Source organism: Hippoglossus stenolepis, chromosome 13, assembly GCF_022539355.2.
Source record: "Hippoglossus stenolepis isolate QCI-W04-F060 chromosome 13, HSTE1.2, whole genome shotgun sequence".
NCBI classification, from domain to species: domain Eukaryota; kingdom Metazoa; phylum Chordata; class Actinopteri; order Pleuronectiformes; family Pleuronectidae; genus Hippoglossus; species Hippoglossus stenolepis.
Window position 1 is genome coordinate 10,397,943 of NC_061495.1, and position 20,237 is coordinate 10,418,179.

Consider the following 20,237-nt stretch of genomic DNA (forward strand, 5'->3'; position numbering starts at 1 on the left):
ACTGGTTCTCATTTCTGTTAATTTCCCTCAACAAATGTTTATGGGTTTTTTTCTTATCTCTCTTAATACTACAATTTCATTCTCGAAACATTACTATTTTAATCTCCTGATATTACAACGTTATTCTTGTAATATTATGACTTTTTTCTCGAAACCTAGAAAAACATGGCCCTAATACATTGTAAATTCCAGTAATTTTTATAGACTGGTAAATAATTTCCAGTCTTAACAAAGATAACGTTTAAAAACCTGAATTTTGTTTTTATATCGTATATATTATGGTCTTTCGAGTGAGTATCACCTGGATTGGATTAAAGGGCAGAGGAGGTAACGTGTATGAATTTATATCTGCTACATACCTTCTCCATTATGTCTCTCGTGATGGGCGTGTCAGGGGTGTACAGGACTTTCCCCATCAGCATTGGTTTGAGGAAGGCCCAGGCGATGGCTCCTCCTGTGGTGTTGACCATCTCCAGGTACATGTTCGTGCAGAAGGGAGCTACAGGGGGAGGAAGAGGAGGGCAATTCTTTTTAAGACTTTATAAGGGATAATTTTTAAGATGAAAGAATAAGGCTGCTGTTGTTTGATATTTTCTTTCTGTCAAAAATCCATTGAAAGGATTAAAACCAGGAAAGAGTCGTACGGCTTAGTAACATCCCCGCGCTGAGCCCCGAGCCCATTCATTCCTGAGACTAGTGTTCAATCAACTTGGGTACTTTCAACAATAATTGATGTTGGGATCAATTCATTTGTTACATCCACCAAAGAGATTGTGTTTTTATTGCCTTTGGTTTGTCTGTCTGCAGGTTTACTGAAAAACTACTAAAGTGATTCCCATGGAATTTTGTGGAGGGGTGGGGCCTGACCTAAGGAGGAGTCTATTACATTCATTTTTCTTCATATTCTTTACCATGGTGATCACCAGGCTCATCCTTCAATCCTGAATACTTTGTGAATTGTCAAAGAGGCAAATGAAATGAAACATATCCCAGGAGTCAGAAAGATGGTGTTTTTGAATTTCCACTTTCTGTGTCAGCACGTATCACAATTTAATTTAGGGCAAATGGAAAGTTGGGATTCTCTAAGAAAGAGAAAAACAACCTCGTAAAAATGGGAAAACATCCCTTTCTTTTCAACATTCTAACATAAGTGATTGCTGCTTTTGCAAAGGAATGCATTTGATAGCAATATAATCCATTGAAAATACTGGATATCAACACCAAATATTCACATGTTACATTACATGTCATTTAGCTGACGCTTTTATCCGAAGCGACTCACAATCAGTGCATTCAACATCTAAGAATAGTGCCTGCACCGACAATACAAATCAGTTTCCACACGCCCCACGCGTCTCCTCCTCCCTACATACTGGCATTTCGTGGAATCTTGAAGCGATCGATCATCTCCTCCTTCCACTGGCCGCTAGGGAAGGAAGGGTTCGGCTCCGACATGGGGGGCAGCTTGGAGATTCCAAACAGAGCCATGATACCATTACTGCACAGCGCTCGAGAGATGGTGACGAACGTAGCCTTGGTAGAGATGGATGATTTATCTCCTCTGGACATCTGCGGGGGGGAACAGAGATTGAGATAAATATTTTATAATTTCCTTTTTGTCATGTGAATACGAGAATTCCATTTGAAGGCTCCTCGAAAACAGTTTGATGCTGCGTGAACCAGCGTTACACAGCAGAGAAGAGTCAGAGGAGGATTCTAGAGCACCGAAATATTTGGATCCCTCGTTATTGCTGGTGCAAGTTGACACTTGTGTGAATACATGGTGTGTGAAGCTGAACAGACGTAAAGAGTATACGCACGAGGTTGAACTCGTTGTTGGCCATCAGGTTGAGGTCTTGGATGGAGAGCAGGTAGCTTTGCAGGGTGTTGATTGTGGGAAGAATGTTGTTCATCATGTCAGTTAGAGTCTCAGCTAGCTGAAGCATAACCACCACCAGGCTCTGCATCTCTTCAGACAGCACCACCTGAAAGAAACACATCAACATTCAAACACTTCCATTGCTCTTTTCTCTTTTCCCTCTTCATCTTTGAAGCTGTGGAAGCCGTGGTTGTTTTTCATGCTAACAAAGCCCAGGGTCTTTACTCATGTATGACTTTATCTTGCAAATGTCACTATTAAGCTTAATAGGTCGCATTTTCTGGAAGATATATTTAAAACTTAAAGTTAATTGAATTCAAGTGTTTAAATAATGAAGGTCTTTCCTCAAAATAAAAACTCTAATGAGAATATATGTTTTATAAGTTACATACATACATCACAAATATCCTTTCCACTTCTCTCTTCATCATATTTCAGCATTTCTCACTTTTACCTCTTTGTCCTTGTCATTGCTTTTTTCCATTGTATTTAGACATCATTTGATTTTTGTTTTTTGTAAATTCTTGCACTGTAGTGCTGCATGTACAAGCAACATTATGCCAATAGAATTCAACAAAGCCACTCAAGGTGTAATTTCAACCCAGTAGCACTGTGCATCAGCAGTTTCAGTTATTAGGGAAATTACATGCTGCTAAATTTAGCAGTACTACAAAGTAACAAGGCACAAAGCCGTGTTAGCTTTTATCTGGAATGAATGGATGAATGTCAGAATTCACACTTCTTTCAGCTCCGCGTTGTCCTCCAGCGGAAATACTGAAATGATATGAGGACACAACTATGATGCTATATGTTTGATGCAAGGCAGATAGCATACAGTGGACTGAAGACTTCTTGTCATGTGCGACAAGCCTTACCTACTAAATCAAAAGTAAGTGAAATCCGTCTTAAATAGAGAAAACGTTGCACATGAAGTAGAGAGACGATTTAAAAGAGGATCCCTTTGAAAACCATTACACTTATTAATTAATACATCAATGCAACTACATCTTGATAAGTCTCATATTCAAACAGGAATAGTTTTATGAAGTTTTGGGGATGGACAGTGTTTTCTGTCATGAATAAAATGGAATCAGCTACAGTAAGAAATATATTTTTTTTACTGTGTGACAGAGAGAGCTTTGTCTGGTGAACAAACGTTTTCTCACATAAAAGCTTTTCTCATCTATCCCTCAAACAAACACACCGTAGAATCCAACGTGCATCGGGACCCACAGAAAACGATTTTCTTTAACCACTCGGCTGTTAGAGGACAATGTCCAATCATCACATTCACACGTTCACCACAACGTGAAGACATTTAACCACAGTAAACCATGTTGTTTATCTTGTCTGAGGACAAAAGACGGAGCCTTACTCTGTAGAGGAGTTTTTCCATGTTGAGGTGGCGCACCATCAGCAGTGAAAAGCTGTACCACTGCTCCGCACTCATGGAGCAGAAGGTCTTTAAGATGGCCGCGTCTGACGCTTTCATGTTCACCGAGGATGTGGAGTTGCACTGACGCAGGTTCACCAACCAGGACAGGATCTGTTCCAAAAGAGACAAAAGACAGTTGTGGAAAGAGGTGACAGAGGAAACAGGAGATGGTACATCATGCGCTGAACTGCAGAAAGGTATAAACACGAGCAATTCTCCTATAGCACATCTGTGTAGTTGATACAAGATTCCTACTTTCATGGTTGGCTTTTTACAGTGAACAGGCTTCCGGACAAAAATTCCATCCATCGATTATCTATACCGTTTATCCTTTGAGGGTCACAGGGGAGCAGGAGCCAATCCCAGCTGACACTGGGCGAGAGGCGGGGTGCATCCTGGACAGTTCACCAGTGTGTCCCAGGTCCGACATTTACAGACAAACATCCATTCACACTGATGTTTCCAATTAAGTGGAAGGAAGCTGGAGTACCCGAAGAAAACCCATATAGACACGGGAAGAACATGCTAAATCTAAGTGAATGCGCCATCCACTGCACCACCTTCAGACAAATTGTTGACAAGTAGTTTGGTCGGGTCGGTCATGTTGGCTAGGCTGATGTTTTTAAACTGCACGTCTGTAATCAGGGAAAACAAGTGATAAACGTGTGTTTCAGGGACACAAACTGCAGCTTTCATTAACTGCATCGGGCTCGGGTAGAGTCTTGACCCTAAAAACAGGATGTTGTCAGGTTCAGGTGCAGCTCCAGACTCACATGGATCTAAGTTCTCCTCCATTTGGTTAAAAAAAACAATGACAACATGTATTATGTGTGGGGACGGGTCAATTTTACCTCAAGAATGGTCGGTAATCAAACACGTGTCAAGTGTCAACCGCATCCAATTGTTCTTGGAGCTGGCAATTATGGAAATGTGTTTGCTCCAATTGAAAGGACGTTCGCGAGTCGCACAGGTCGGCTGCAACTCCATTTAGTCGTATTTCACTCACCTGCGCAGCGTGCAGACAATAATGTGTCTGATAAACTCCATTTAAGTGCACTTTTTTCCTGCAGTCGTACCAGCAAAGACTTTCAGACGACAGCCTTTTATTCCACTAAGTCATGTCTGCTCTGGAGAAATGCTCCGTGGAGTGATTTTGATTGGGCCTGTAAATCCGTCTCCATTGTACTGTAACGTCAACAGTAGGGTTTTTTTTAAGACTGATTGATATTGTATTTAATAGAACAGGCGTGCTTTACAAAAGGCACCTTCTGTGCCATTAGCAGAAGGTTACAGGGTTCTCTGGAAATGAAAGTGAGGTTACATTTTACTGTAAATTGCATCACGCAGCAGCAGCCTTCAGCAAAGTGTACAGGCTGTACAGGCTTCAAGAAAAAAAACAATACTCCGATGCAATATTAAGTCTACAGCACATGCTAATTAAAACATGGCACATTATTGAAGCTATAGAAGGTCTGCTGCACCCCACAGCCTGCAATGATACGTGGGGAAATATGAGAAGGGAAAAATTGGACCTTGGTCGACATTATTTGCTGAGGATTACGGGAACAAGGCTTCTTTGCACCGGCAAATTCTGTGTGTCCTCAGGTTCACCGAAGCCGAGCTCAGACTACAGGAGTTGTACGACCCTGACCAATTAAGAAATGGTGTTGAATAACAAACCAGAGGAGAATCTTCACAGATATCTCAAACATGCACAAACAACACCATTTAAAAAACAATGGCACGTCACACACTACAGGATATTTTTAAGATTACCCCCTTATGTCACCACTTTGACACGAGGAAACAAACGTGACACACATGTTTGAGCTCTTGCTCTATCTGTAATAATAATAATAATAATAATAATAATAATAATAATAATAATAATAATAATAATAGTGCTTTGTCGGGTTATAAATTGACAGCAGAATAAACAAGTCTGGATGAGAAAAAGATTGGGGAGACATGGTCAACACTGTCTATTCCTCAGTGAGATTTAGATTTTTTTAATTTCAGTTTAATATTTGTCAACATTAGTAATCACGACTACTCCAGTTGTATCTGTTCTTGTAAAGTATTCCCACACTGTTGATTTTAGTCGAGCGTCTGAATCTGCTCATGTGACCATGTTTACTTCCACATGTCAGCTACTGTCTCGCCCACACTGCCTTGTTAAAGTCATCCATGACAACTCTGACCTGTCAACTACTTGTCAACAACAACAGTGCCCCCTGCTGCCCATCTGCTGTAGATGCCTCTGCCACTGCTTTATTAAACTACTGTACCATGCTAAACCCACAGATGAACAACTAGTCTACAACAATGCACAACAATGTGTCGACGGTTTTTATAGTTGACTTGTCGAGTAGTCTGACCTACTAGCTTGTAATGCTCTGCACTGCCCTCGTACAGTAGCTTGTTTTGCGGACGCCATTTCAAAAAGCTCGCCCATGCTCCTCTCTTTGGTTCCGCTAGTACAGACAGATTTTAAATCCTAAATATCGACCATGCTTGATAATTGTCATGACGGCCCCGATGATTCTGTGGTTCCAGGCCCAAAACTCCTCTTGTCTGAGCCCAGCTTGAGGCGGTGACTTCATGTTTGCTTGCACACTTACAGTATGTGCTGCTATTAAGAGGATGCTTAATGGGGATCCAGCTGGCTCACCTCTAAATTGTTGTTTGGTACAACGGCTCCCATCAGCAGGTGCAGAGCTGCTGGATCGAAATCCATGTGCCGCTGAACATCCTGAACAAAGGCAGCTTTATCTCTCAGCAACTCTCCGACCGTCACCACTCCTGGGAAGTGAAAGTCATAGAAGTGTGAGCCGAAGAGTTTTTATTTTCTCTTTATATATTGAAACTTAATATCTAGTTTTATAAGATTTCATAATTCATGCTGTAGAGCAGTTACATTTCCTATCACAGAATGGATGCTGCAGCTGGTTTAAGTGTTTTCCCAAACGGATTTATTTGTTTTTATTGCCAATTGCCGAAACAGCTTTTATACAGAAACTGCTCTTTAAAAAGAAAAGAGAGAACAACAATTCGGTGGCATGTTTTCTCATCCAGCCATTCGCAATGAGAGAGGATGCCTCAGGATTGTAATTATGTTTCCAGCCAGGTCTTCAAACGTGTTTACTGGAGCAACAATCGTGGACAAGGTGACAATGGATGAATATGCTGCTCTAATAAGTTGTTAGATGATCAAGAGACGAGCGGAGCGGGGACATAAGATACAAAAAGACACGAGCGGGCAACAGGTGAGATGAAATGAGCTGTCGGTTGTCATGGAAACAAGGTTTGTGATGTGCTCATAGTCGACCAGGCAGACTTTGCCATTTTAATACAAATGGGACCAAAGCCTTGAATCCTACATTTTGAACAGTTTAAAAGCTTTGGATCATAAAAAAACTACAATGAAAATATCATATAGATTTGAGTTTTTTAAGCACAGTTACCTGCACTGGATTAGTTTGCATATAACTGGTTATATGTGAGAGGGTTTTACTACCTCTGATCACAAGGTTAGGTTTTCACTCCTGTCCATTTGTTTGTTTGTTTGTTTCTCAGAAGAATTATAAGAATTATACAAAACGTTTTCGAATGGAAAGATGGGACATGAAGATGAAAGAAAACCACTAAATTACGGGGCTGATCTGGACAAAGAAGCGGATCCAGGATTTTCTTTTCACACTTTCTTTCTTCCTTCTTATGTTTTTGACATTTTTCAGTTTCTCAGTGAATTATTTATGGTTCTTGATGAGAAACATTAGACTTATTTAGAGAACGAATGTCTTAGAGTTTATGAAATTTGATGCAGCTTGACTGAATTTGGACTCAGTGGAGTTTTTATTTTGGGCCATTCAAGTTAATATCTGCTTCTAACTTAAGGTTTCTATTTCAGTTTCAGATTACATTTCTTGAACCTGATTCATCTTGAGAATTACCCATCACGAAACTGGTGCTAGAAAAGGGAACATTAGGAATAAGTATTCTGCAGTCATCCTCTGTCGCTGTATTGTAATAATCAAATCATAGTTCTTGTGTACTGAATCATATTGAGAAAAAAAAAAAACACATTGTCCCATCCCTAATATCATAATGTTACATAAAACAGCTGTAAAATACAGACTAATGTCTCACCTGGGGAGGTGACGTTAATGTTGAGAGAGCGCAGGTTGCTGGTGTTAAAGCCCAAACCTTGACCCAACACAGACGTCCTGTACACAAACACACAGAAAGAAAGAAAGAGAGAAAGAGAGAGAGAGAGAGAGAGAGAGAGAGAGAGAGAGAGAGAGAGAGAGAGAGAGAGAGAGAGAGAGAAATAAATAAATAAATACATACATACATAAATACAGTCATGGAATCAGCTTTAAATTTCATTGACTTTAAAAATCCTGTGGGGTGAAATTTGTGTTTTGAAACTCCCTGCTGCTTTTTAGGAGAATAGACTAAAAGAGATAGGTGAGGAGTAAAAACCGCAGTAGAAAGCCATTAAGAGAAAAACATTTGCAAAGGATGAAGACAAAGCCAGTACCAGTCCAAATCGATGTTGTAGGTTTTGGGCTCCCCAATGAAACTCTGGAAGACGGCATCAGTCAGCGCGCTGGCGTTTATCAGCAGGCTCTCGGCCAGGATCTGCAGGCTGGGCAGGATAGTGCGGCACAGCTGACCACGCTCTATAGAGAGCAACCACAGCAGCTGATTCATCGTCTCCGTGTTCTCCAAGGCGCACACCTACGACAAATCAGTCACGTAAGTCACCATGAGGAGCTTCTGGAGTCTCGTCAAACAAATGCAGCCAAATTGGGTTAGTCATGAATTGCAACCCACGGTGGCGTTGGTGTGTTTAACTAGATTGTTCATTTCAGGACTTTAGGTTTTAAAAAATAAATCCGATCCAAATAAAGAAATTTGATTAGGCAGATTTTCTTTTTCAGGGAAGTTCTCGGTCTATAATTCTAACTTCTTGCTCCACCATTCAGGTCTGAGCAAAACTTTGAATAACCTGATGATTTATAAGTTGCTGCCTTTTTTTTGGAACATAAAATAATGGCTTTTGACATTTAATCTAAAAATATATCAGCATCACTGTCAGCATCAATGAAAACACACTTTATCCAAATGTATCAATGACGTTGTAATTGTTGAATATTCATGTCCATGTCGCAGCCGTATTTTGCTAGAATTTAACTGCCAATTGACTTTATTAGACTTTAGGTCAACAACTCTCAAGAGTCATAACTGAGACGGCATGAACACCCTTATAAAACTGGACACGTTTGTCATATTGGTGCATATGAGAGTGTCTTAGCCCCAATAGCATAAGTGTTGTGTTGCAGCTGTACGCTTTGCATTATCAAAATAATTCAAATGTTAATTACTTATAATAAAATTTTGCTGATTAAAAAGCTTCATCTTGTCAATGTTTTCAGCCACTACAAAGAGCAAGGAAAGCATGGATAAGCCCTGCACCCAAACCATAAAAGAAACATCACAGTCTGCAGAACGCTGCAGCCGATGGCTCTGGATCAGGAGGAAAGATCTGAACTGGGCCCCAAGGCGTTAGGGACATGTAAACACCCCCAGGTCGGATCAGCCTGTGGTGGGCCTGCCTTAGAAGGGGGTGTCTTGTGTTTAAAAGGCCCAAATACCCGATGAAGCTAAGGTACACAACTGATGATACGTCCCTCTACTGGTGGCCGCTAACATCGACTGGTGGTTGGCAACTTATCATCAAATTAGTGCGGAAGACCATTAAACGTGCAAGGGATATTGACCGTCTTGTTTTAAAATTCCCTGATTTTGATGAATGATGATTGTGTCAAAGCGTCAGGGGTAATGCAGAGACCTGGGATCTCAGGAGGGTAAGTTTCTCTTGGAGTTGCTGGTCGGTCATGTTGCTTTGGAAGAGCTCAGCTGCTGTTTGGATGGTCTGCTGCATGAGCATCAGGATCTCTGTGAAGGGAGGAGGGAGGAGTGAGAGAGAGGGAGGGACAAAAGGGTTAGAGAGGTTATGAGATGAACAGATGGGACGGAAAAGGGGAAAAGAGGTCAGTAAGGTCTGAAAGGTGACAGAACAACATGGCATCCCGCTGGGCTTCATTACGACTCGGGCCATTGCAGGGGTGAGTGTCGAGCAGCAAATGGCGCTCTTAAAAGCGAGGCCCGGCGCGGCACTGACGGAGCCAGAAGTACCAGATGATGTCGTGCATTAAAACACATCTGACAAGCCCTAAGAAAGACACCACCTCAGGTAGCGAGACGTGATGACAGAATATTTAATTAGGCTAAAATTAGACAATGTTGATGTTGAATCTCAGGGGGCTCAACACCTAGAGGCCTTTGCAATTACAGTTCACTGTGTGCGTGTGTGTGCGTGTGAAGAATATTAGCGGCTTTGTGGAGAAGTGGAGCTGCTTACAAAACGATTCAGCGCACTAAAAACATTATCGCACAAACACAGGCGCCGATTAAAAAGGAGGTCATAGATGTCCACTTGTGCGAGTGCGAGGGGAGACATTTAGCGAGGGCGGACAGGATAAGTGATTGAATTCTACTTTGCTAATGAGATTTAAAAAGGTGCTGAGTGGCTTTCTGCTGGAGAAGGGCCATATGGCCTTGGGCTCTTTGGGAGCTCGAGCTAAGCTGGTGTGAACTCTTATTCCTCATATCTCCAGAATGAATTATGCCGGGCTATAATCATGTTTACAATAACAACGGCATTAACAAAACGTTTTATGGTCTTCCCCGTTGTCCCGCAATGGCGGAGAAGGTCAGAGCGAGAGGTGGCACTCTTCCAAGCTGCGTGGCGGTTTTAATGGCACGGGCTGGCAGACTGTGCTCCTGCAGACATATACAGGGTGTCGCAGCAGGTATGTAGATCAAGCTGCAGCATCAGTGTGGGCTCCACAGTGCCGCGACAATTAGACCGAGCATGAGTGCGGAGCGAATTCGCTGCATAGTCAGGAGGTAAAGTTAATTACGAGAGACTGGGAGGATAGAGCAGCGTTCGCTTGGGTATTCTCCGTTTAACTAGTGCCGAGTAAATTTCTCTGATCCTGAGAAGCCTCTGAAGACGGCGGATCTGAACTTTGACGTTACCTTGAGACTCGTTGGCCAGAGCCCGGGTGATATTTTTAAACACAGGGGAGAATGGGATGGCATCGGTAAGCATAGCAACAGCACTCATCAGGAGATCCTCCGACGACCTGGGGAAGAGTAAGCAAAGAAATTTAAATCCCTCATTCCTTAAAGCTCTATTTGACCCAAATGTTAATGATACTTACATCTGAAATGCACTGGGCAATGTGAAGAGGGAGAGCCCAACAAGAGCGGCATCAATGGTCTCTTCCCGAGAGGCGTTCATGCCCCACGGCATGTCACTCGTAACTCCCTTCAACACAACGCTCAGATCGGGATTGGCAAAGAACATGTGGACTGTCTCCAAGATTTCTCCTGTGGTGGGAGCAACGTTGAGGGCTTTGGACATGGTGTGGTAGTCGATGTAGAACAGGTCAATGAAGTCATCCATGGGGTCCCTCATTTGCATCATCTGCGCCTCGCGTTTGTGTCGGACCCTCATTGAATGGTTAGCGCTGGCCATTTGTGGCCTTGACATTCCCTGCTGCCGATGCATAGGAGACAGTAGACCAGGGGTGCTCAACAGCTGCTTCAGCATTCCTATGACGTTCCCGGCTAGGTCCTCGAACAGCTCGGAATTTTCCGGCATTTGCACGCTCAGCTTGGTCAGGAGGGACAAGATGGACCTGAGGATGTCGTACATTCTGTGCACCACCTGCATCAGCAGATCCAATCCGGACGCTCGAGTGGAGCCCAACCACGTAGTCAGCTCCACCACCTTCCGCACAATCAGAGCCGTGTCGTTGGATGCCAGGATTTGCTCCAGGGCTCGGTAAACCATGGGGTCATCACCAAGTATCTTCAGGTCAGCCATGAGTTTGACAACTTCTCTCATCGCGTTAATAATAGACGCCTCGTTGAGTCCGGAAACGTTCCCTGACATCGCGGAGAAGATGTCACCTGCGGTGATGTTGGCAGAGGTTAGGAAGATCATCGCTGTCTGTTTGAGGAGGTCCTGGGAGGTGCTGCTGTTTTGAAGAAGAGGGGAGTTGATGATGAAGAAACACATTGCCTTCTCCACCGCCTCGATGTACGGCTGGAGGGATGGGACCGCTTTACGCAGCTCGTCTGTGAGCATTTTGATTGAAGACAAGCTGTGGACGGGAGAGAGTTAATGAATGAATTAAAAATATATAAGCACATCTATTGACAACTGACCAAGAACTAACTTAATTAACTTTTTCCTTAAACACAATGACTCCACATAACTCTCTTTTTGACCAGAAGAAATGTTTCTTCTTTCGCTTAGTTTTCCTTTTTCCTCGACAACATATTGCTGAGTCTCTCCACTGTGATAAATGATCTATAACTCATGTAGCCAGACCTGATTGATTCCCGGCGATATACAGAATGTGATCATTATCACCATGCCCGGCTCATTATTGCTGCTGGCGTATAAAGGGAAATCAATTTTAAAAGGATATCGCACTTAGCTGAATCATTGTTACGCCACTATCGGCACAGCATTTTTCAGCCAGAGAAATTAATCAAGTCCAATGCAAGCGTGGTCGCTCCCAGTTCCTTGTGCGATTGTGCATTGAATCGAATTGGCTTGACTGGTGCATTGTGGATAATGTTGTAACAACAAATGGAGCAGTGAGTTCATGTGTGTTAAAATGCACAATGGATGCAGAACATTTGCACAATTAAAACACTGCAAAACGTGATTTAAACTGTGTGACGTTCAGTAGGTTTTGTTTGTGGCTGTAACACATGTTGATATGACTGCCTCACACATGTTTGCAGTGCAGCCTGTACTGTCTGATCTGAAGGGGATGAAAAGTATGTCGTGATGTTCCAATGCAACTTCTGAACACTGTGTCTGCTATGACATAATCTGATCGCGGCTGTAAATAAGTCACCTGTTCTGTAACTGTACGTCCTGGAGCTGCCTGTTCCAGTAAAGCTGCGCCTCTGGGCTCAGAGGCCGGCCTGCCAGCATCCCGAGCTGCATGGAGAAAGCTGAGATAAGCTGCTCTGTCACAAGTGATTGGTTGACAATGACGTGGTACAGAGCCTGCATGGTCTCGGCAATCCTGGCAGCTGTGGCATTCACAGTCGTCGGTCCCACGCCCATGTGCTGTGCAGGCAACACACAGAGAAATGGACTGTTAGCAGCTGGCAGCTTTCTATGTGTGTCAACACTGCCACCAAGTGGTGCAACTCTGAACTGTACTTGAATAAGAATATTTTAGGCACAATGTTGGTTATTTTAGTCTGCTCAAACAAACTATTTAAAAATACAATTTGTTTTGGGTAATTTCCCATTTAATGTAGCATCTACTCACAGTCATGTTAATGTGGGAGTAGGGAGTCATAGCTGCAGCATAGGCCTCGATAACAGGCTGCAGGCTGATGTTACACCACATAGCCATGAAGGCAGGGCTCAACCCGGCCCCCTCCCTGACCGGCTCCCATGGTCTGAGAGCTTCCCTGCACCCCAGTGTGCCATTAGCCTAGAGAGAGAGAGAGAGAGAGAGAGAGAGAGAGAGAGAGAGAGAGAGAGAGAGAGAGAGAGAGAGAGAGAGAGAGAGAGAGAGAGAGAGAGAGAGAAATGGTAACAAAAAAGTCAAAGGTCTGATTGTGTTTCAGCTGCATTGTTCAGAGAACACCAGTTCAGAGGTGAGACAGAGACGGACACAGAAAAAAGTGGATGGGAGACAAAAGGCGGAGGCAGGAGGGAAATATCATAATCTCTCTGTTGTGCAAGTTTAGAGGAAACAAAGAAAAGGGCAGGAGTCTCACACAGGTATCATCGACTCTGTGACTGACACAGCAGCTACACACCCACACACACACTGAGCAACAGTTTATAATTTGTTCTATGTTTTTGTACAAAGTTTTGGTACTTTTACTGCATTTGGACAGATCCGGGTTAGTTATCTAAATAATGGCAAGTCAAACTTTTTATTTCCATTTTAAATAAACTACAAAACATTTCACAGTTACCGCTTTACTCGATAAAACTGCACATTCAAGTGTTATCCAATACAACAGCCATGTAGTGTTCTTTTTTTGACCCTGAGAGCATTTCATTTTATAGCACCTCATTTTAAATTTTAAATCATTTAAATTTTTTTTATCACTTTCTTTAACATTGTTAAAATGTATCTTTCAAAAAAAAATCCTGCTTCTAGTTCTTCTAGATCTTACATCAGATGTTCTTATCAGTGTCACATTCACTACTGACCAAATGTCCAGTGAACCAGCTCACAGGGTTTTTGGTGTTCTGGTATGTGATTGTTGTCTGTCAGAAAGCTTTGAGGGGTAAATAAGAATGCACAAGAAAGGTTCCACACCTACAAGGAACAACAGTCTTCACCGTGCTCTTGCATTGCGTGCTATCGACGAATCATCAGTGACGCCAAGATCACAGATTGGTTCTTTTAACTGCAGTGTCTGCTGACGGAATGTCGAACACAGCGATGCAGAATGTACAAATGCGACAGCGCAGAGAACAGTGGCGGTCTAACCTGCTGAGCCGCCTGCAGCGTGTGCTCAATGGCAGCCTGGATTCTTTCCGTGACCTCCGACAGGTTGAAGTGACTGGTATTCACCGAACGTGCAACTTCCCTCATCAAGGTTACCACAGGAGTCTGAAGGCTTAGTAGCAACACTGAAGAAGAAAAGATTAGATTCACATGAATGGCATTACCTAATAAATATACACAGGTAAACAGCAGGTAAATCAAATCAAATAAAGAAGTAGTTTCAGGTATTGTAAGGTTTGCTTTGCAAGGCCAACCAGATCTACAGGTGTAATGTCTGTTTATTATTTGCCATGTACTGCACACACAGTAGGAGTCATGTTCCTTCTTGATGATTTATCATGAATGATCATTTTCAGCCTAGGAACAGTCCATATCCTTGTCCAGGCTATTCAACAGGTGAGATAATAGCCTCGCTGTCTCGTGGTGTTCTTACCATTCTGTGCTTGCATGTTGTTCACCAAACTCCCGAGGATTTTCTCAAACAGCGGGACGACAGATGAGACATTGTGCCACAGCTCCGTTCCCTCGAGGGATGAGAGTAGGGATTGAAGCATCTTTTCAAGGCTGTGATAAAACACGTGAATATTGGTGATTGAAATGAATAAATACAGAATTCAAAATGTACTATCATCTCACACAGACATTTAAAGCATGGAAATTAACCAGCACAAATTAGTTAAACCCAGTTGAACCCACTTGTCCCACATGTGTTGGTCGGCCTTGCCACTCATCAACTGCTGCAGGAGAGGGGACAGGCGAGTGAAGACCCCCATAGATGAACCAATCGACTGCTGCAAGTCTGGCATTCCCATGAAGAACATGCTCACAAGTCTTCCCAGCTGACAAAAAAGAAGGGGAAATTATATATTATTATATATTTATTCTGGTAAATCTATCAGACCCATCAGATATGATGACAAGGCAGAGTACAGGACACACACTTTGATAGGAGCATTAAAATCGTGTTCTTTTTTGTGTTTGTTTCTCTGTGATGATTAAAGATACCACGTTTCAATAATCCCATGACTATAATGCAAGGTGTGGTTTGTGAGCGGGCGTTGGCCGACCATTCCAGTATCAACAGATGTTTTATCAGCATTTTTTGGAATGTCATGTAATGTTTGACTTGCTGACCTGCCTTTTATATTCCACTCTTATATATTATATATTTCCACTTGTGATCTTACATCAAACTTTCTTAAAAAGAGATAAAATAGACAGTTTATAAAGATGACGACATGACTGCTCCCCAAAAGTGAAGCCAAAGCCTCTTTATCGCCCCCTGGTGGTTGGCAGCATAGGCTCAAAATAAATTCTATCTCATCCATGTTAGGAAATTAAAAAAGTCGAAGGACATGTAAAATGTTTCCTCAAAGACAGTTTCTGTCAATTTAGCTAGTTCTTATCACACTAATGTATGTTCAAGTGTTAATTCCCGATCGCCACATTACCGACTGTGGCTCCGAATGCGCAAGATTGCAGCGTTCATATATTTTGGCTCCATCTTTGTATAGTGGAAGGAAGTGGAGATGCGTCGGCCATCTTTATATACAGTCTATGGATAAAACTTTTCATACACTTGTTTAAAGCCTTACCTGGCCAATGAGCATAGGAACATCTTGTAGTGATGCCCTCTCAAAACGTGCCCAGAGACTCATATTACCTGAAATCACAACAAATATTACTCACAGAGAGGACTTCAACTTCATAGTCAATCATATGAACCACAATCCTCCACGTGAGCACTGTGATACTTTGATAGGCATCGTTTAAGCTTGAATAACAAAGTGCACTTCATCCGAGGATCAGGATTCAACACGTCCAGCTAAAGTGACACTGAGAAGTGGACTTGCCTTGGCCTGACTCCAGGATGGAGCGGGCGATGTTAATGACCACAGAGATGTAGGCCCGAGCTGTGCTGTTCGGCGGCAGAAGGCTCTCGATCGTCTTCAGCTCACTCAAAATCCTTGAGAAACAAAGCAAGTACATATTTCAACATCTGAACGTGTCTCATAAAAAGATCATGTCTCATAAAATTTTATTAGAGGGTTGCAGACGGTGCTCCAGCATGCGTTCCACGTTTCTGTTTGATTTCAGAGGGCTTGTTAATTAAGATCACTGGAATGCGGAGGCCTGGTGGCTTTTATTGTAGTTAACGACTGGGACCGTTTTCCTGAGATTTGACATAAATATAATAAATGTTCATTATAAGTGGATGTTAAGACAGTACGACTTCTTTATAGCATTTGTTTTTTTTTTAAGAAAAAGAGTTAATTTCTAAAATGTTCCAGTTCAAGCAAGATTAGTTTCATATATATACAGATAACTCTGCAGGATTTCATCTGTGTTTGTTTGTCTGTTTGTTTGTATGTTAGATACCAGGATTACGCGATTATGACCCAGAGCAAATCTGATTTAACTGGCAGATCCAGAATCCTTTTCTCTCTCTTTCTAAAACACGGCGATAGGGCATTAGCTTTGGTGGAGATATGCGGTGTCCAAGCTGTCCCCACACACTGAATTCGTTATTAATTACAACATTATACACAATGGGACTACAATGCAACAAAACTCATTAACCTTCAGTGGCAAACTGGCAATTAGAGATTTTCATTCTTGAGCACTATTTCAATTAGTTAATCATTTCAAACCATTAAAATACTCCTACTGCACAAACACTGAATATCTTATTTCAAGTCATTTAAAAGTGTATTCAATTATTTTATGTAATTAATGAATATATTGTTCATCTAATTCTATCCACATTTGTTATTTATCATTTGGTCCAAAGAAAAAATATTTCACTCACATGTGATTCCAGATGTCTGGTCCACTATCTCCCGAGGCGCTCTCAAAGAATGTTGTTGCCACTTTGATTCCAGGAATTATGTATACGGCATACATTTCCGGTATTATCGTTTGGACGACCCTCTGAGCTCTCTTGAGGATGAGGAGGGAGATGTTTCGTGATGAGTCAAAGTTCTTGTCTGGCAGGACAATGAGCTTCAATGAATCCTGCACAATATCCAGGATGTCCTGCTGTACAGAGTGCGGCAGGGGGCCTGTGGCTCCAATCAGGAGCGCCATAGTGGTTTTGACTCCTTCCACGATGGCGGCTACGAGGGGATCACTTTGAAGGCCCCCTGGTCGCTCAGCCACCATTAGCGCTTTCTCGAGGGAGCGCATGATATTGAGAATTGCAGAAAGATAGATGACTTCACTCTCATTGAGGAATACAGACGTTGTCTGCAGCAGGTGCTGAATGTCTGTCACAGGGGTAGATATGTTGATGGAAGAATTCCCCCATTGAAGCATACTCGTGAAGATCAACGGGACATTGGGTTGTTTCATCCACTCCTGTGTGACGTTTAGGTAAAGCTTAATTTGAGCCGCGATAGCATTTAAAGCGGTTGAATTGAAATACTCCTCTGGACCCATCATGTTCTTCTGAGCCTCTAGGTTGAACTCTATGATGTCACATAGGCCCTTGAGAATCTGAAAGACAGTTTCTGTCAATTTAGATAGTTCTTATCACAGTAATCTATGTTCAAGTGTAAATTTTTACAGTAAGTTTGGGTTTAAATAATTATTCGAAGCTATAAAAACTGGATGAAATATCAGGATTGACAACTGACACTGACTCGCCATTCCCGATCGCCACATTACCGAATGTGGCTCCGAATGCGCAAGATTGCAGCGTTCATATACTTTGGCTCCATTTTTATATATATATATATCTATGGATAAAACTTTTCATACACTTGTTTAAAGCCTTACCTGGCCAATGAGCATAGGAACATCTTGTAGTGATGCCCTCTCAAAACGTGCCCAGAGACTCATGTTACCTGAAATCACAACAAATATTACTCACAGAGAGGACTTCAACTTCATAGTCAATCATATGAACCACAATCCTCCACATGAGCACTTTAATACTTTGACATCTCGTAGGCCTGAATAAAGAAGTGCACTTCATCCGAGGATCAGGATTCAACACGTCCAGCTAAAGTGACACTGAGAAGTGGACTTGCCTTGGCCTGACTCCAGGATGGAGCGGGCGATGTTAATGACCACAGAGATGTAGGCCCGAGCTGTGCTGTTCGGCGGCAGAAGGCTCTCGATCGTCTTCAGCTCACTCAAAATCCTTGAGAAACAAAGCAAGTACATATTTCAACATCTGAACGTGTCTCATAAAAAGATCATGTCTCATAAAATTTTATTAGAGGGTTGCAGACGGTGCTCCAGCATGCGTTCCACGTTTCTGTTTGATTTCAGAGGGCTTGTTAATTAAGATCACTGGAATGCGGAGGCCTGGTGGCTTTTATTGTAGTTAACGACTGGGACCGTTTTCCTGAGATTTGACATAAATATAATAAATGTTCATTATAAGTGGATGTTAAGACAGTACGACTTCTTTATAGCATTTTGTTTTTTTTTTAAGAAAAAGAGTTAATTTCTAAAATGTCCAGTTAAGGCAAGATTAGTTTCATATATATACAGATAACTCTGCAGGATTTCATCTGTGTTTGTTTGTCTGTTTGTTTGTATGTTAGATACCAGGATTACGCAATTATGACCCAGAGCAAATCTGATTTAACTGGCAGATCCAGAATCTTTTTCTCTCTCTTTCTAAAACACGGTGATAGGGCATTAGCTTTGGTGGAGATATGCGGTGTCCAAGCTGTCCCCACACACTGAATTTTTATTAATTGCAACATTATACACAATGGGACTACAATGCAACCAAACTCATTAACCTTCAGTGGCAAACTGGCAATTAGAGATTTTCATTCTTGAGCACTATTTCAATTAGTTAATCATTTCAAACCATTAAAATACTCCTACTGCACAAACACTGAATATCTTATTTAAAGTCATTTAAAAGCGTATTCAATTATTTTATGTCATTAATGAATATATTGTTCATCTAATTCTATCCACATTTGTTATTTATCATTTGGTCCAAAGAAAAATATTTCACTACATGTGATTCCAGATGTCTGGTCCACTATCTCCCGAGGCGCTCTCAAAGAATGTTGTTGCCACTTTGATTCCAGGAATTATGTATACGGCATACATTTCCGGTATTATCGTTTGGACGACCCTCTGAGCTCTCTTGAGGATGAGGAGGGAGATGTTTCGTGATGAGTCAAAGTTCTTGTCTGGCAGGACAATGAGCTTCAATGAATCCTGCACAATATCCAGGATGTCCTGCTGTACAGAGTGCGGCAGGGGGCCTGTGGCTCCAATCAGGAGCGCCATAGTGGTTTTGACTCCTTCCACGATGGCGGCTACGAGGGGATCACTTTGAAGGCCCCCTGGTCGCTCAGCCACCATTAGCGCTTTCTCGAGGGAGCGCATGATATTGAGAATTGCAGAAAGATAGATGACTTCACTCTCATTGAGGAATACAGACGTTGTCTGCAGCAGGTGCTGAATGTCTGTCACAGGGGTAGATATGTTGATGGAAGAATTCCCCCATTGAAGCATACTCGTGAAGATCAACGGGACATTGGGTTGTTTCATCCACTCCTGTGTGACGTTTAGGTAAAGCTTAATTTGAGCCGCGATAGCATTTAAAGCGGTTGAATTGAAATACTCCTCTGGACCCATCATGTTCTTCTGAGCCTCTAGGTTGAACTCTATGATGTCACATAGGCCCTTGAGAATCTGAAAGACAGTTTCTGTCAATTTAGATAGTTCTTATCACAGTAATCTATGTTCAAGTGTAAATTTTTACAGTAAGTTTGGGTTTAAATAATTATTCGAAGCTATAAAAACTGGATGAAATATCAGGATTGACAACTGACACTGACTCGCCATTCCCGATCGCCACATTACCGAATGTGGCTCCGAATGCGCAAGATTGCAGCATTCATATACTTTGGCTCCATTTTTATATATATATATATCTATGGATAAAACTTTTCATACACTTGTTTAAAGCCTTACCTGGCCAATGAGCATAGGAACATCTTGTAGTGATGCCCTCTCAAAACGTGCCCAGAGACTCATGTTACCTGAAATCACAACAAATATTACTCACAGAGAGGACTTCAACTTCATAGTCAATCATATGAACCACAATCCTCCACATGAGCACTTTAATACTTTGACATCTCTTAGGCCTGAATAAAGAAGTGCACTTCATCCGAGGATCAGGATTCAACACGTCCAGCTAAAGTGACACTGAGAAGGGACTTGCCTTGGCCTGACTCCAGGATGGAGCGGGCGATGTTAATGACCACAGAGATGTAGGCCCGAGCTGTGCTGTTCGGCGGCA

The 20,237-nt window shown here is 42.2% G+C and overlaps 2 protein-coding genes across 2 annotated transcripts in view; both read right to left on the minus strand.

The window, feature by feature from the left end:
- The window catches only part of abca12 (ATP-binding cassette, sub-family A (ABC1), member 12), a 51,085-nt gene extending 35,472 nt beyond the window's left edge, over window positions 1–15,613 (minus strand). Inside the window, exons 1-16 of the mRNA XM_047342620.1 lie at window positions 15,550–15,613; window positions 14,651–14,793; window positions 14,388–14,518; window positions 13,937–14,079; window positions 12,752–12,919; window positions 12,326–12,543; window positions 10,610–11,557; window positions 10,425–10,531; window positions 9,172–9,278; window positions 7,858–8,057; window positions 7,464–7,540; window positions 5,986–6,116; window positions 3,255–3,425; window positions 1,821–1,985; window positions 1,374–1,569; window positions 360–499 (exon numbers count right to left, since the gene is read on the minus strand). Of these exons, the coding sequence (XP_047198576.1) occupies window positions 360–499; window positions 1,374–1,569; window positions 1,821–1,985; window positions 3,255–3,425; window positions 5,986–6,116; window positions 7,464–7,540; window positions 7,858–8,057; window positions 9,172–9,278; window positions 10,425–10,531; window positions 10,610–11,557; window positions 12,326–12,543; window positions 12,752–12,919; window positions 13,937–14,079; window positions 14,388–14,518; window positions 14,651–14,793; window positions 15,550–15,612 (3,108 nt within the window). The 5' untranslated portion in view covers window position 15,613. The remainder of the gene's footprint in view (window positions 1–359; window positions 500–1,373; window positions 1,570–1,820; window positions 1,986–3,254; window positions 3,426–5,985; window positions 6,117–7,463; window positions 7,541–7,857; window positions 8,058–9,171; window positions 9,279–10,424; window positions 10,532–10,609; window positions 11,558–12,325; window positions 12,544–12,751; window positions 12,920–13,936; window positions 14,080–14,387; window positions 14,519–14,650; window positions 14,794–15,549) is intronic.
- Window positions 15,614–15,766: 153 nt separating this feature from the next.
- On the minus strand, window positions 15,767–20,235 carry LOC124854630. Its single transcript, XM_047342663.1, has 7 exons — window positions 20,160–20,235; window positions 19,907–19,974; window positions 18,939–19,624; window positions 17,986–18,098; window positions 17,732–17,799; window positions 16,764–17,449; window positions 15,767–15,920 (listed from the first exon to the last, which is right to left on the minus strand). The coding sequence occupies exons 2-7, from the start codon at window positions 19,967–19,969 to the stop codon at window positions 15,767–15,769; spliced, it is 1,770 nt and encodes a 589-aa protein (XP_047198619.1). The 5' UTR covers window positions 19,970–19,974; window positions 20,160–20,235.
- Window positions 20,236–20,237: the final 2 nt, after the last annotated feature.